At 36.9% G+C, this 15,938-nt stretch overlaps 1 protein-coding gene across 1 annotated transcript; it reads left to right on the forward strand.

Annotated features, from left to right (window-relative positions):
• Positions 1-230: 230 nt before the first annotated feature.
• On the forward strand, positions 231-15,152 carry c1h14orf119 (chromosome 1 C14orf119 homolog). Its single transcript, XM_027179700.2, has 3 exons — positions 231-443; positions 12,867-13,223; positions 14,200-15,152. The coding sequence occupies exons 2-3, from the start codon at positions 12,870-12,872 to the stop codon at positions 14,371-14,373; spliced, it is 528 nt and encodes a 175-aa protein (XP_027035501.1). The 5' UTR covers positions 231-443; positions 12,867-12,869; the 3' UTR covers positions 14,374-15,152.
• The last annotated feature ends 786 nt before the right edge of the window (positions 15,153-15,938 follow it).

Genomic DNA, 15,938 nt, shown 5'->3' on the forward strand with positions numbered 1-15,938 from the left:
ACTGCCCCACTGGATAGGATAAAACTCCACTAGAGTGTGCACCTGCTGCAAAGACATGAAAATAAGAAAAGAAAATATGACACTAGAAAATTCGCTTCGGAATACATCAGAGTTTTTTAATCAAATAACCGACAGACGGTGTAAATACTCAGGGTCTTTTTCGAGTCCCCTTCTGTCCACACTCCAGTCCAGTAGGTGGCGGAAATGCACCTTTAAGTTGGTTTGCAATCCGTCAATTAGTCCAGAAGAAGAAGTTTCCCTTAGTTCAGTTTATATGACGTAGAGTTAAGCTTTATTCCTGAACAGATATTACATATTTCGTGAATTGTTTTTTTGTTTGTTTGTTTTGTTTTAGTTTTTTTGAGAGGTTATGAGGATTACAGAAAGTTTACCTACCTGACAGAGAAACAGAATGGACTTTTTTTGTTCAGCATCTTTTGCATGTAAGTTTTATTTCATTTACTTTTTACAAGCAGCTGCGTGCCACATATCCAAAATAACATGTAAATAAAAGGTCTTCTGTAAAAGCGTTAGCAGTGTTAATAGCTTCGCCTTTCCCTCTCGTACTGTTTGGGCGTCGTTGTTTTGTCTACTTATTTGTCTGTCTGTTTGTTTATTTGTCTGTTTGTTTGTTTGTTTGTTCCTTCATGTATTCATTAATACATTCATTAAAATGAATGTATTGTAAGTATTAAAACTTAGTCAAGCTACACAATTTATTCATGCAAATAGGGAAGTAAAAAAAATGACAGTTTTGAATAAAAATAATTATTTAATAATGAAAATAAACAGTTCTGTTTATAACAATGAAATATAATATATATATAATTTAGTATTTCATTATAGCTAACACACATACAGATTTATAGTAACTTTGTTTTATGAAACATTGTACACTGTTCGTTCAGAATCTTTACTGGCGTAATCTATATATTATACTAATTTGTTAGCAGAGTTCTGCTGTTGACTGTGTTTGACACTGTTAGCACTCAGATACAGTCAGTTGACTTTATAATATGTTCATCAATGGTTGCTTAATTGATCTATGCAGAGAACTAGTCTTTCTATGCAGCACATTACTGAAACCAATGGCTTATCTCAAGCCTACTAGCATGATATCATCATTCTGCACAAAGTGAGCTCTATGAAGACATAGATAGGCCTGTCACAAGCATGAGAAGCTGATGTTTAATTTTCAAAAGCAAGTGTAACCTGGCCTAGCAGAATACAGTTCAGTTTATTTGTATAAAGCTTTTAAACACCTGACATTGTCTTAAAGCAACTTTACAGAAGTACAATGATGCCTCGAGATACGAGTGCTTTGACACACAAATTTTTTGAGGTACGAGCTGTGATTTGACCAAATTTTTGCTGTGAGATACGAGCAAATTTTTGAGATACGAGCATCCGAGCCTCCGCTGCCGAAACAAAGATCCCCAATAACCACGTGTGCTCTGTTTCCCCTGCCTCAGCTTCCCACGGCTCACTCGATTAAAGCCGCCCTTCCACTGCACAGGACAAACGACAGCCGATAAAACAGAAGTCATTAATTATCTATGGAGAGTCGCAAAGGCGCTGCGTGAGGTGCCGACCATCTGCGGATCCTTAATTTTCGGATCCATTTTGAGTGTTGGATCCGTTAAAAAATTTGAACTTGTGCAACTGCACCGCATCTGATATGCTGGCTGGACAGATATTTATAACGACCGGCAGATGTTAGTGAGGAAAGAGTGACAAAAAAGGCAAAAATAAGTGAAGAGAAAAGCGATGAAGAAAATTAAGCAAAATCAATGTAAAGAAAACAGAAATTGTAGCAATTAAGTTCAGTTAAGTTAAGAGAATTTCAGTTAAGTTTGTTAATTTTAGTGAAGTTTAGTTAAGTTCCATTTAAGCGTAAAGTAGCATTAAGAGTGTACAGTAGCGAGTAAGTGAACGAAAGTGTAAGTGTACGTACGAGACAAAAGACCTAACTCCTCCGCCTGTTTACTCCTCCCTCAACCTCTGTGCACATCTTCCATAAAGTAAAACCAGTTTATTTTTTTAACATTCTCTTTTATTACTGTATGTTTTATACAATATTTGTCATTTATAAATACAGGTCCTGTACATTTTTCATATTCAAAACACAAACAAAACAACTGGAGTGGAATTTTGCGAGCTGGAACGGATTAATGGGATTTCAATTAATTTAAATGGGGAAAATTGGTTTGAGATATGAGCAATTTGAGATACGAGCAAGGTCACGGAATGAATTAAACTCGTAACTCGAGGTATTACTGTATAGAAAAAAATTAACACATCTTTTTATCTAATTATTTATTATATTATAAATACATTGTAATATCATAATGCTTCTAAATAAATTAAAAAATAGAAGGCCATATTTAAACACCTGAGAGTCCGGATGCAACAGAGAAATTTCTGAAGAGTCAGTTAGAGCCGGGTCAGACGTTCTTCCAAGTTCTCCTGAAGATCAGAGCAGTTGTCGTTCTTGGAAGTGAAGCTTGCTGGAAGTTCTATGAAGGAAGATGGAGTTGTCTCCAAGCTGTTCCGAAAGTCTGACCATGGATTAGTGGTGTTTGTGACAATTTAAAGGTCGCAAACTCCACCCATCTTTGGGGAGATGACCAATACTATGGCCAAGGTTTTGGAGGGGAAAAAACTCCCTTTGTTTCAGGTGTCTGTGGGCGTGGTTTAGCTATCAAACTTTTAGATGACTTTAAAGTTTTATCCAAGGCGTATTAAGACGGTATGGCACCCTTCGTGCTCAAATAAAATACACCATTGTTTGAAAAACGAGTAACCGATAATTTTGTGGTCATTTGGATACCAAACATTAGGGCTGGGACGATTTACTAATCTGGCGATTCAATACTATCCCGATACTTATGTGCCGATTCAATACATATTGCGATTCTGTAGCTATTGCGATTCATTGTTTAAATTGTGATTTTTGTTTGCTTAATAAAGATTAGACAATGGCAAATACTTGATCATACCCTTAAAGAGACTGTATATGAGTTATATTAACAAAAACAATGCATCACATCTTTCTGAATTTTTATTTCAGGAGCATATACATACATAGTGCATAAAGAACCTTGAACCATAAAACTTTCAAGTACCAAAAACTTGAATATAATATTTAAATGTGCAACAAATTGACTAAAAACAATACTCTCTGAAATAAAATAAGTGCTGTTAAACTGTTCCAATAAATAACAATAAATAAAAAAGCTCCGGAACAATTTATTTAAAATTGAAATAGATTTATATAAAGATTTATTTGTTTACGGGCTGTCAGGGTTACATAGGACTCTGTAGCTCGCGATGCGACTCGTTGAGCTTTGCTTAAACGTTTTTTTACTTCTGACGCAACCTCGTCATAGATTTTAGGCACGACTGTGTCTGCGAAAAGCTTCCTCGATGGAATAACGTACCTCCGCTCCAAAGTATGGATCATATTTCGAAAACCTGCATTTTCCACAACGCTATAAGGTTGAATGTCTTTGCAGATAAAAAGAGCAATCGACTCTGTGATGCGTTTTGCCTTCTCCGAAGTGCATGGTAATTTACTCAATGTCACATCCAGAGTTTGTTGAGACGCTGCAGGTTGTTTGGCGTTCAGCCTGAAATTCGCTATCAAATTCGCTATAAAAAATATGCTATCACTGTATGGCAGAGTTTGCATACCGTTTTAGTCATGTCCAGTGCAGCTCTTCCTGCCAGTGTGTAAAATGCAAAGTGTTTCCACACTTGTGATTTAAAATGTGAAGGTGCAGAAACAATTCTCAAAGAGGTTTGCTCCCCTGCCTCTGCCATGCAGCTTTCTCGCGCCAGCTTAAAACGGATACGACGTCGTCTAATACAGACAACAACAAAATAAAAAACAAAATTTCGCCCTCTGTTGGAATAAAAGCGATAACGTCTTCCCGCCACCTCTCTGGAAAAGTAAAAAAATTTAATATATATCGATTCTGAGCCAAACAAATCGATCTCAAAATCGTTTTAAAAAGAATCTCGATAGTTTGGTGAATCGATTTTTTTCTCGCACCCCTACCAAACATGAAGGGTAATGACGGTATAAAGGCAGCGGTACATTACATACACAGATCAGTAATCGAAGGGTAACTGATGTTAATACGATATTGTTTTCTTATAAAGGCAAAGAAACAAAAATGAAACATAAAACAAAATGCACTTTCATTAGGGAAGTAAAAAGAAAACGCTTCGTATACATTCTGGCATCAGACCTTACAGGGGGCATACAGCATTAGAACAGGTATACATTAACATGCCATGATCAGTAATTAGAGTGTAACTGATGTTAAATACAATGTTGTTTTCTGACACATGAATAAAATACACCCTTGTCAGGAAATTAAGGAGCAAATAATTTTAAGTCACGCAAGCCTTAAAAGATGAAACATATTACAAAAAGGGTTATAAGAATGAGAACCTTAGAGTACCTTATCTACTTGTTTTATTAGTTAAAGGAATGTCTCATTGTGTTGTGTGTGTGTGTGTGTGTGTGTTCTGGTTGAGGGCCCCTATGAGTTCAATCAGAGAAGCCGCATGGGGTTATCACATGGTGAGGGCTTTTAGGTAAGAGGGAGCTGGTCCATTTTTGGCTTTGTATGCCAGCATCAGTGTTTTGAATCTGATGCGTGCAGCTACCGGAAGCCAGTGGAGGGATCGCAGCAGCGGGGTGATATGCGAGAACTTTGGCAGGTTGAAAACAAGCCGGGCAGCTGCATTTTGGATCATTTGCAGAGGATGGATTGCGTTCATAGGTAGACCTGCTATCAGTGCGTTGCAGTAATCCAGTCTAGAAATGATGAGACTGAACAAGTACCTGAGCAGCCTGTGTGGACAAAAATGGCCGAATCCTTCTAATGTTGTAGAGAAGAAACTGACATGAGTGAGTCACAATAGCAACATGAGAGGAAAAGGACAGTTGATTGTCCATGGTTATCCCAAGGTTACAAGCTGTGGCTGAAGGGGAGATCAGATCATTGTCCAAGGATATAGCAAGATCATGACCTGGGGATGAATCACCTGGGAAGGACAGCAGTTCAGTTTTGCTAGGATTGAGCTTTAACTGATGAGCAGTCATCCATGATGAAATTTCTGCCAGACATGCTGAGATCCGATCAGAAGCTGTGTTATCTGAGGGTGGGAAAGAGAACATAAGTTGTGTATCATCAGCATAGCAGTGGTAAGAGAACCCATGTGAGGAAATAACTTCACCAAGAGAGTGAGTATACAGGGAGAAAAGAAGAGGACCAAGTACTGAGCCCTGTGGGACGCCAGTGCAGAGTCTGCGTGGAGCAGATGTCACTCCCCTCCATGTTACCTGATATGAGCGTCCTTCTAGGTAGGAAGCGAACCATTCCCAAGCTGATCCGCAAATCTCAAGACTTCTGAGGGTGGAGTCTTGTGGTTGACCATATCAAACGCTGCTGAAAGGTCATGGAGGATAAGGACGGATGACAGTTTGGCTGATCTAGCAGCATGTACTTTCTCAGAGACATCCAAAAGGGCTTTCTCTGTGGAATGAGCTGCTTTAAAGCCAGACTGGTTGGGATCTTGGAGGTTGTTCTGTGAGAGATAAACAGACAGTTGATTATAGACAATGTGTTCAAGAATTTTTGAAAGAAACGAGAGAAGTGATACCGGTCTGTAGTTACTGATGTCTGATGGATCCAGAGCAGGTTTCTTTAGGATGGGAATAACCCTTGCTCTCTTGAAAGTTGTTGGTACCAGACCAGATTCTATGGATCTATTGATGATGGTGGTAATGAAGGGCAGAAGGTCTTGTGAGATGGTCTGGAGCATACTGGAAGGGAGTGGATCTAATTGGCAGGTTGTAAGATTGCAGGACTGGATGAGTTGTAAAATCTCTTGTGCTGCTACAGTTGAGAAATGTGACAATGAAGGTGTAGGGGAATCCATACTCTGAGATGTAAGTGCAGTCGGGGCTGAAGTGAAGGTCTGGCAGATTTCTTCAATCTTCTCCTGGTAGAGAGAAGCAAAGTCTTCTGCAGTCAGGGAGGATGAAGGAGGAGGAGCCGGGGGGTTGAGCAGAGAAGAGATGATGATGTGGAATTTCCAAGGGTCATGTGCCGAAGCTTCAAGCTTTTCCTTGTAGGAGGAAGTCTTGGCAGAAGTCACATCTGAGGAGAACTTGGCAAGGAGTGTTCGGTAAGAATCAAGATCTGCATCAAGTTGCACAGCACATCTGAAAGCCAAGGAGCAGAATACAAAGCAAAGTTCATTAATTAATGTTGTAAGCCAGTGAAGGGATCTGGTTACTGAGTCATAGGGGGCAGTCTTATTTTGGATGAAGGTACAGCTTTGCTAATTGTGGTATATGTAGTTGATCCAGTCCACGTTCTTATTAATGGTGACTCACCAGAAGACGGATGACTCGAATCCCATGGCAATTTGATTTCTCGCTTTGAACTAGGGCTGGGTGATATGGCCGAAAACTGTATCACGATATCAGTGTTTCATATCGGTCAATATCGATGTATATTGAACCTTTTTATGACCCATTTAAAATAAGGACCAGGAGAAAAATATATTACATTTAATCATTTTTATTTTAAGCTTAACCTTCCTCTTATCATAATCCCCTCAGTTATTAAGACAGAAATGTCAACAACCAGGAAAACTCAAATAAATAAAATGTAAACATAAGTCTAAAGTCACAATGAACACTTAACAATTATCTCTTAACATTTAAGGTGCATAAAATGTAAATAAATAAAATGTAAAAAAAAATGCTTAATAAAGTGTAATAAAATAGTGCAAAGTGATAAATATAAACATGAGAGTTTAGTGCTAGGAAGTTCACTAACTGTTTACCTGTAGCTGTAAAGTGTTTTAAAATATGTGCAGTGTTTTGTAAACATAAATAAAACTGAGGTAGACTGAGATACATCTGTAATTGAAAAACAAACCTGATAGACTATAGTAACATTGTTTAAAATATAAAACCTGCAGAAATATGAAAAAGTAACTCAATTTATTCTTACTCTAATCATACTTGAAGTTGAACTATTCAAGTATATTTTTGTAGACTTATTAGGGCTGTAGCTATGGAATATTTTAGTAATCGCGTATTCTACCAAAAATTTCATCGATTAATAAAATTTCATCGATTAATCGAGTATTTGGATAAAATATATTTTTGCTTAATTAAATATTATTATTATTTGCTTAATTATTTGCATTTATTTATACTTATTTATTTATTTGCATAATAATTATACTTAATTATTTTTATTATTTGCTTAATAATTATTATTTGCTTGTTATTTAAACATACAAGAGAAAATAAGATGGGTCTCTTAAAATGAATAACTAATTGGTTTCCTTTTTTAGAAAAATGAACTTTTATTTTTTAAATGCATAGTATGCAATGCATATAACAATATTTTCTATCAAAAATAAACATTTAGATACCCATTGTTTCTCTGTCTGTACTTGTACTGTGAACAATGACAAAGTTGACTGAGAAGAATTTAAGAGTCATTTAAGTGACATTTAAGTCATACATTCTGGGTTTTAAACAAACCCTTTTCTGAGATGCAAAAACAAAAAAATAAATTATTTTCAAATTACTTTTTTAAAGTATTAAAACTAAGACATACATTAAAATTAGTAATAAAATAAAATTAATTAAATTAATTAAATTGCTAATTAAAATTAGTAATAATAATACAAAAATACTGCCTTTAAGTCCTGCAACTTAACTTTCATAACTAAAAGATTCAAAGACTACAGATCAGCCATAACAAACATTTACTGTCTAATTTGGACTGCTTTGCGGTATTTAAGAGGCAAGAAACATGGACAGGAACTTGGCCCTAGAGGCCATACGTGGTTTCACACCGAGTGCTTTAAGCATATACATATATATTAATCAGAATATAAAACTCTCTCGCTCTCTCTCGCGCTCTCTCTCTCTCAACGTTTGTTCTTTAAAAGTCTTTAAAGGAGCATGTGATTGCAACAAAAAAAGGTATCAACATGCTCAGAATTTAGGCTTGCCCTGCGCTTTGAATAAATGTTTCCTGTTGCTGAAAACAGATGCTCTGAAAGTGTCCCAAAACTTGGACATTTTCCGTCGTTTTCTCCTGTTTGTTTCTTCTCTTTGCTCATTGACATTGCTCTTCCATTTTGCAGCCGGCACGTGCCCTTAAATCAAAAGACCGCTAACTCCATGCACGCGCACACACAAATTAATTGCACAAGAACATGACGTGAGCTTTAAAATGAATTAAAAGAGGCTTCGAGGCAGAGGAATTTGCCTCAAACAATTTTTGTAATTGAGTTACTTGAGGAATCGTTTCAGCCCTAGTTGTAATATCCAAACAACTGCCATACTGGCGAGCTGACTTTTCCTCTTTTATTTACACTTTCCTCGCTCGCTGCGGTGCTCATTTTCTGCTTATCAGTCACCGGTTACTGAAGAGGAATCCAGCACCAGCACGAGACAACGATATGGTGCAACCAAACGTGATCCTGTTACATGATTGGCTGTTAGAGTATCACTCCCCAAGTTGTTAAGTTACCAGAGAGTGAGCGCCTTTGTTAATGCAACCAAACTTGCTTCGCAACTTCTGTTTTCTTCCGACAAAAAAATAAAAAATATCGAACATCTTATCGAGCATATTTTATATCGCTATCGATCACGTGTCTATCGTGATACATATCGTTATTGTTTTATCGCCCAGCCCTATTTTGAACTCATTAGGAACGCCCCTCGAATCACAGATGCCGTATATGTAGAATGTTATTGTCAAAGGCTGCTGGAACAGCACTAATTCTGCTTCTTGCATGTGTTTCAGTGTCACTGAAACAAGCTGCAGTGACAAGCTGCAAGGGGGCTACAAGTCCTCATCCAGTTATTGTGGAATAGGGTTGCTAGAAACTTTCCATGGGAATTAATGGGAATATATGGGAATTAACAGGAATTTATAGGAATAAACTGGCATTTAGACATAATTTTTAAAATTTGTATTACCTTGCATGCATGTCTGCTTATGACCAAACAAAATGTTTATTTATCTTTGTATATGATATAGTTTATACAAATTTCCCTATATTTCCAAATAATTCCCATAAATTACTCTAAATTCCCATAAATTCCAATAAAGTTTCCAATTTGGAATATTTCCAAAATTCAGAGTTCCAAGATTAAGTTCCCGTAGAAAGTTTCCGGTAAATTTGTAAGAAAAGGTGTTCTATACTATACCCATCCAGATTTCTCCAGCTGCTTAAGAGTGAGGTCCCATCTGGGGTGCCAAAGAATTGTGGTGGTAAATTAGGTAAAATATGTAAAGGAGATCAAGGTTCAAATTAAAACAGCAAGTTGCTTTTATTCTCTACAGAAAGACCTTTGTCATACACACACAGAGGTGAGTATATGATATACGATATGCCTTCCTATCTCTTAACCTGATCTTATATAGGATGTGTAGTGCATTTCAAAAATAGTCCCTCTTCCAATGTTCCCAACTTCAGCACTCATAATTTACTTTACTCCCAAAACTTGGGAGAAGTCAAAAAACGGTCCCATCAGAAACAGGAAACCCCAAATATGGGGTTTCCTATATATTTTATATATATATATATACCCCAGGTCCACCAAGCTGCCACTGCTGGGCCCCTGAGCAAGGCCCTTAACCCTTAGTTGCTCAGTTGTAAGTCACTCTGGATAAGGGTGTCTGCTAAATGCCGTAAATGTAAATGTGATATATAGGTACACGTTGTGCTGCAGGGAAGCAAGGAGTAGAAAATCTACACAATATATATATATACACACACACACACACACACACACACCCATATAATGCCCAGCGTAAATCAGTACACCCCTTTAAAAATTAACATTTTAAACAATATCTCAATGAACACAAAACAATTGTCCAAAATATTGACAAGACTGTTTAATATAACATCTGTTTAACTTATAACACGAAAGTTAAACATTTATTTAAAAATACACATTTTTCAGTTTAACTCCAATTAGGGTGATGCAAAAATGAGTACACCCCACAACAAGTAGACTACATCTAGTACTTTGTATGGCCTCCATGATTGTTAAGGACAGCACCAAGTCTTCTAGGCATGGAATGGGCAAGCTGGTGACATTTTGCAACATCCATCTTTTTCCATTTTTCAAGAATGACCTCTTAGAAATTGGATGATGGATGGAGAGTGATGCTCAACTTTACTCTTTAGAATTCCTCGTAGGTGTTCAATTGGGTTCAGATCAGGAGACATACCTGGCCACTGAATCACTTTTAACCTGTTCTTCTTCAGAAATCCAACAGTGGCCTTAGATGTGTGTTTAGGATCATTGTCATGTTGGAAAAGTGCACGACGACCAAGGGCACAAGAGTGATGGTAGCATCTTCTCTTTCAGTATAGAGCAGTACAGCTGTGAATTCACGATGCCAGCAATGAAATGCAGCTCCCCCACACCAGCAGCACTCATGCAGCCCCACATAAGGATACTGCCACCACCGTGTTTCACTGTAGGCACCATGCATTTTCTTTGTATTCCTCACCTTTGCAACGCAATACAGTTTTGAAGCCATCAGTTCCAAAAACATTTATCTTGGTCTTATCACTCCAGAGTATAGAGTCCCAGTAGTCTTCATCTTTGTCAGCATGGGTCTTGGCAAACTCTAGGTGGGCTATTTTGTGCCTGGCCTGGAGAGGTTTCTTTCGTGGATGGCACCCATGCATGGCATTCCTGTGCAGTGTACACCGTATTGTGTCACGGGAAATAATCTTCCCAGTTTGGCTTTCTACTTCTTTATAACTGATTCAGATATGTTGTAGACGCTGGTCTGAAGTTTGTTGCTATTACTTTTCTAAGCGATCCGAGTACCGGTACTTCCGGTACCGGGTCTCAAAATGGCCTTTTTTTCCCCATAGACTCCCATTATAAACTTTGGAGGTTTATAACTCGGCAAGCTTTCGAACTATCTACACCAAACTCGGCCAGCTCCTTTAGCCTGATAGTCTGAACAAAGTTTTAAATTGGTGTACCGACTGGCCTTTCGGTTGTGCCGCAGCCCCGCCCCCAAAATATGCAAATTAAAAATATTTTTACAACATGGACATGTGACATATCAAAACACTCAGAACAATGAGTGGAACTTCCTCACGTGTATTCTGATGACATCAAGTGACGTCTCGTGATGTCATGTGAAAATAAAAAATTTTGCACAACATGGGCATGTGATACATCAAAAAACTCAACCCAATGAGGGGAACTCCCTCAGGAGTATTCGGATGACGTCACATGCTTATCTTCACTTGCCTCCAAATTTTTTGGCATCCTATCTTTCTGTCCACTTGCCTCCAAAAGTAACACTGTCCCTTATGTCCACTCGCCTCCAAAAAGCACCAGCCTTTGCGAATACTTGCCTCGTCAAACCCAACATCAAAGTTTGTCGCAACGAACTTTACAAATCTAGTTTGTACCTGATGTGATAAACCTGTAGGTAATTTTATACATTTTAAATAAAAATAATTGTGGGGATGTCCTTACTTTTACCTCACAAGAAAACCCATAATTGTAATCTTTTTTTTTTTTAAAAAAACATGAGTGTCCTAATTTTTTCATATGACATATGTATGGTGGTCTTGTCTTGTGTCAGTCCCACTGGTAGATGGCCCTTTAAATTTTTCAAGCCACCTGTCCATGGTGGCTGGTTCCTTCTGTATGACAGTTCTCCAAAATTAGCATGCTTTAAGCATACTGGCTGTTTTTACAGGAATGAGCACAGCAATAGCACGCTTTGTTTGTTGCCGTGGTGGTTTTTTGCCGGTTTGGGCGTGTTGTGTCTCTTTTGGAGGGTCATGAGCTTGTGGCTGTTCTCTGATTTGGCCACGGGGATTTTGCCATGCTTTTACCACCCCCACCTTGCCGCCACATGCTCATGTACTTTATAGAGCCAATTACAGCTGCAAGTGTCTCAGGGTATGTCTCTATTAGCTTCACATATCTTTACCTCACCAAAGAAGGTAAATACTTTTGTCTTTCCGTATAATTACAGTGTGTTGCAAATCACTTTGTAAAATATGACAATAAAAATCAAGTCAAGAAGCTTTCATTGTCATTTCAACCAAATATAACTGATGCAGTACACAGTGAAATGAAACAAAGGTCCTCCAGCACCATGGTGCTATGTAAAACAACAAAGTGCTACATAGAATAACAGAGCTAAGAACTGAAATTAAGTTGTCCTAGTCACATAAAGTGCAATGTCAGACAGTGCAAGACAAAAGACCAACAATACAGAACACTACAGGACAAAAAAATACAAGAAGGTGCCGACCAGTGTCCATTCTGTACGTTGTACAAAACATTGTCGGAATAGGAGTCAACACATTGTTCTTTCAAACATATATACACTTCATTTAAATCAGCAGTTGAGGTATTGAAATGTGGTGTGCAAAAGAAAAATTGTACCCCAAGAAAAAGCTCTCAAAAATAAGCTCTAATATAATATCATCAGCTCTAGTATGCACTGGGATAAAAACAAGCGTGGTTTTTTTTTTCATAAGGTAGCATTATACAATAGATCCAACACCGGAGCACACATTGAGAATGGTAAGAAGTGTACATGAGTGACTTCACATTTGATATATAGCTCATCATAAAATTTAATGTAATATAATGTATGCAAAACAACAAGCAAGTGACAAATTAATCAACCAACATCATGGTATGGCAGTTCAAAAATAGTTAACACCCTGCCATTCACATGCCATACTAGTTGATCAAAAACTTGATAAATCTGTTTTTATATAGTATACTCTTTTTTTTTTTTTCTTAGAGAATGGCCTGGTTTCATCATACCTTGCAAGGAGAGAGCTTTCCACAGTCACCTTCCATGAAGAGTGATACAACAAATATCGAGTCACACCAGATTTCAGCTACACAAGTAGCTTTATCTGAGGCCCAAGGTTGTCCTCAGCATCAAAAAATGGGAGAACAGTTACATATCTCTTCCCTCAATCAGAGTGATGGTCCATTGCCTCTGTCATATGTGACTCTCCAGGAACAGCACTGTGTGGTTAGCTGGTTCCTTGGCTGGGGTCCCCCTCAAAGAGAATGTTTTCTTCAAGACCTGATTTCAAAGGCAGTACCAGGAAAGATTTGCAGCTTATTGGAGCACCTTAATAAACTTCAGGTGAATTTGATTATTTATTTATTTTTTCTCGATTAATCAGTCAGAAATGTCATACAAGCTCAATGCCAGTCCTATTCACTGTTATATGTATTTATTCATGTTAAATGGTCATGCAAACATCAAAAAATAAAAAATATTTTGACCTAATTAATCTATAAATATAAAAAGTACTTAATCTGTGACGGTCAATAGTTCTCTGAATGTTAACCACCTTGTGATCTGATTTAATATAAAAGCTACAATGTATGTTTATTTATCTTTATTTTGATGAATGCAGCCATTATAATTTTTTTTAGTTTAGGATTATGAGAAACAAATACATTTCTAGCCCATCTAGTATAAAGCTGCCTTGTGAACTTTTCCTATCTGCTTTTTCTATTATAGCTGAATATTCCAGCTCCTTCAAATTACTCTTGGCTTCTTTGAATAATCCCTTCTTTTCCCATTTAATGAATTTTGGTGGTTGGCCTCCACTATGCCTCCAGAATTGTGAACGTACCATATTACTCTGTACAGTACATACCATGCATCCAGAGATAGTTTGTCTTTTTTTGTTAAAATACTTGCAGAAACTGGAAGTAAATAACAAATGCCACTACTGCAAACTGTAAAAAGAAATGTCCTCCATCAAATTCCTGCATACATACACCTTGAGCTGATTGATGGAATTACTTGCCTAATTATTTTGTCAAGCTTATTAAAGAGTTTATTATTTACATCGGCGTCCTGCATTTGAGGGCTCCCTTCCGGCCCATCATGACAGTTTATTAAATGTCACACGGTTTTATGGCACATTTTATTGATTTCTTGTTGTAAATACACATTTATATTTGAATAAGCTTTTGCTCATTGATATCTAATCTTTTAAATGTAATGCATCTGTGAAGGGGTTGTAAATCCTGCAAAATTAAAAATATGCAATTTTTAATAATTGCAACTGCACATTCAAAATTCTGTTTCTCCCACTGCACTTAAGGTAAAGGACTCTCCTCCGAACATTTTTGAGTGTCAGTTGAGGCTGTGGACACAGTGGTTTGATGCATGGACTGAAGAGGAAAGGAATGTCTTTTTGACCAGCCTGGAAGAAAAGGATCCAGCCTTTGTTGCTCAGTTCTACAAAGGGCTAGCGAGTACTGCAGGATGTAATTGATGGCTTTTGTATAAATAAGTAGGATTTGTGCCCTGAATCATTCATGCTATTATCAATAACATCACCTGCTTTTACAAATCAGATACAGAATAAAAGTTAATATATCAGCAGACAGGGTAATCATGCAATGGAGACAACAGAATGACATTCTTTGAAATTAATCTCTTAAGGAATTCTTACAGCATTTTTTCAGAATTGTTGCTGATCTGTTGCTGTTTTCATATATGAAAACAAAACTTTTAATGGTTACATGTCAAATGTATGATCAGAAAAATCTTAGCATTGTTCATTTCTGTTTAATGACAAACTGAACTGTAATTTACATTTAATGCTGATTAGATTCTTTTTTTTGTGAAAGTAAATTGATTATTCTTTTCCTCTTTATTTTTTTAATTGCATGATACTAAAATTGTTTTCAGTTGTGAGTTTATCTGAATATCTAATAACATTTGTTCTCTTATGAAGGTAATAAAATAAATTATAAACAAGTAAAATTATGTAAGGCTGAAGAATTTACTGTTGCTGAAAAGTAGATCAGTTGTAATTTTTTATGGCCAAGTACTACAAAGTTGTGACCAATTGCTTGTAAAGTATATGGCCAAAAGTACGTAGATAGTGTGTTGAATTTGTTGAACCTTTTTTTACAATTTAAATTTTTTTTCTTTTACCTTTTTTTTACCTACGTGTTTCTTAGAAAAAAACTTTTTTTCAAGCTCATTGTGTTTTAAGGTTTAAAGCATGCTCTGTTATTGCCGCTATAAATTTTGTTTTAGTGCATATTTTTAATTTTATTCATTTTAATTTAATTTAAATTTTTTACACTTTTTTATATATATTTTTTTAATGTGAACATCATGTTTTGTGTCATATATCGGCTTTTTAAAGTTTTGGAACCCTTTAGAATTTTCTGTTTCTGCATAAATATGAACCAAACCATCATCAGATTTTCTTAAAGCAATTCTAAAAGTAGGCAAACTGAAAAATAATTAATCTATATTTTCAATGAAGGGGATGACATCAGGTCTGAATGGGTGTCCTGAAGTCCTGACTTCAGTCCACAGAAATGTTGTGGAAGGACCTGAAGCAAGCAGTTCAATTTGGGTTCATCATCTTCCAGCAGAGACACCTCTGCCACTGTCCCTCTTTGGGCTGGCACTGGTAAAAAAAAAAAAAAAAAAAATCCCCTGAGCACGTCTCCAGTGCTGTCAAAGAACTGCTTAACCACTGGTGGAAGCAGACAGAGTTTGGTTGCTGCATGCATTTTTAGATCTATTTATCATTATTATTAAGTGTACCATGTGTAGCAGCCCACAGCACTCATGTCTGCGCAAGGGCTGATTTGTGATAATCGTGATATCTTGCGATGTCTATATATATTCACTAGTACATTGTTGTATGTATAGGATACATACAACAGTTTCTCTGTTCACACACACACACTGTCATATGACGCGGGGTAAGGAAGCGGACCCAAACGCAGGATAGCCAAATCAACAGGGTTTAATAACAAAAGAACATGAAACAACACACGGACTAGAGACAGGACAAAGACAAAAGTAGATTCC

The sequence above is a fragment of the Tachysurus fulvidraco genome, chromosome 1 (assembly GCF_022655615.1).
Source record: "Tachysurus fulvidraco isolate hzauxx_2018 chromosome 1, HZAU_PFXX_2.0, whole genome shotgun sequence".
Taxonomy (NCBI): domain Eukaryota; kingdom Metazoa; phylum Chordata; class Actinopteri; order Siluriformes; family Bagridae; genus Tachysurus; species Tachysurus fulvidraco.

Bases quoted from the DNA above. Each gene is read 5' to 3' on its own strand.
- c1h14orf119 (XM_027179700.2), top strand. From the start codon at position 12,870: ATGGCCTGGTTTCATCATACCTTGCAAGGAGAGAGCTTTCCACAGTCA. The intron at 13,224-14,199 runs GTGAATTTGATT...ACTGCACTTAAG, and splicing joins AGCACCTTAATAAACTTCAG to GTAAAGGACTCTCCTCCGAA.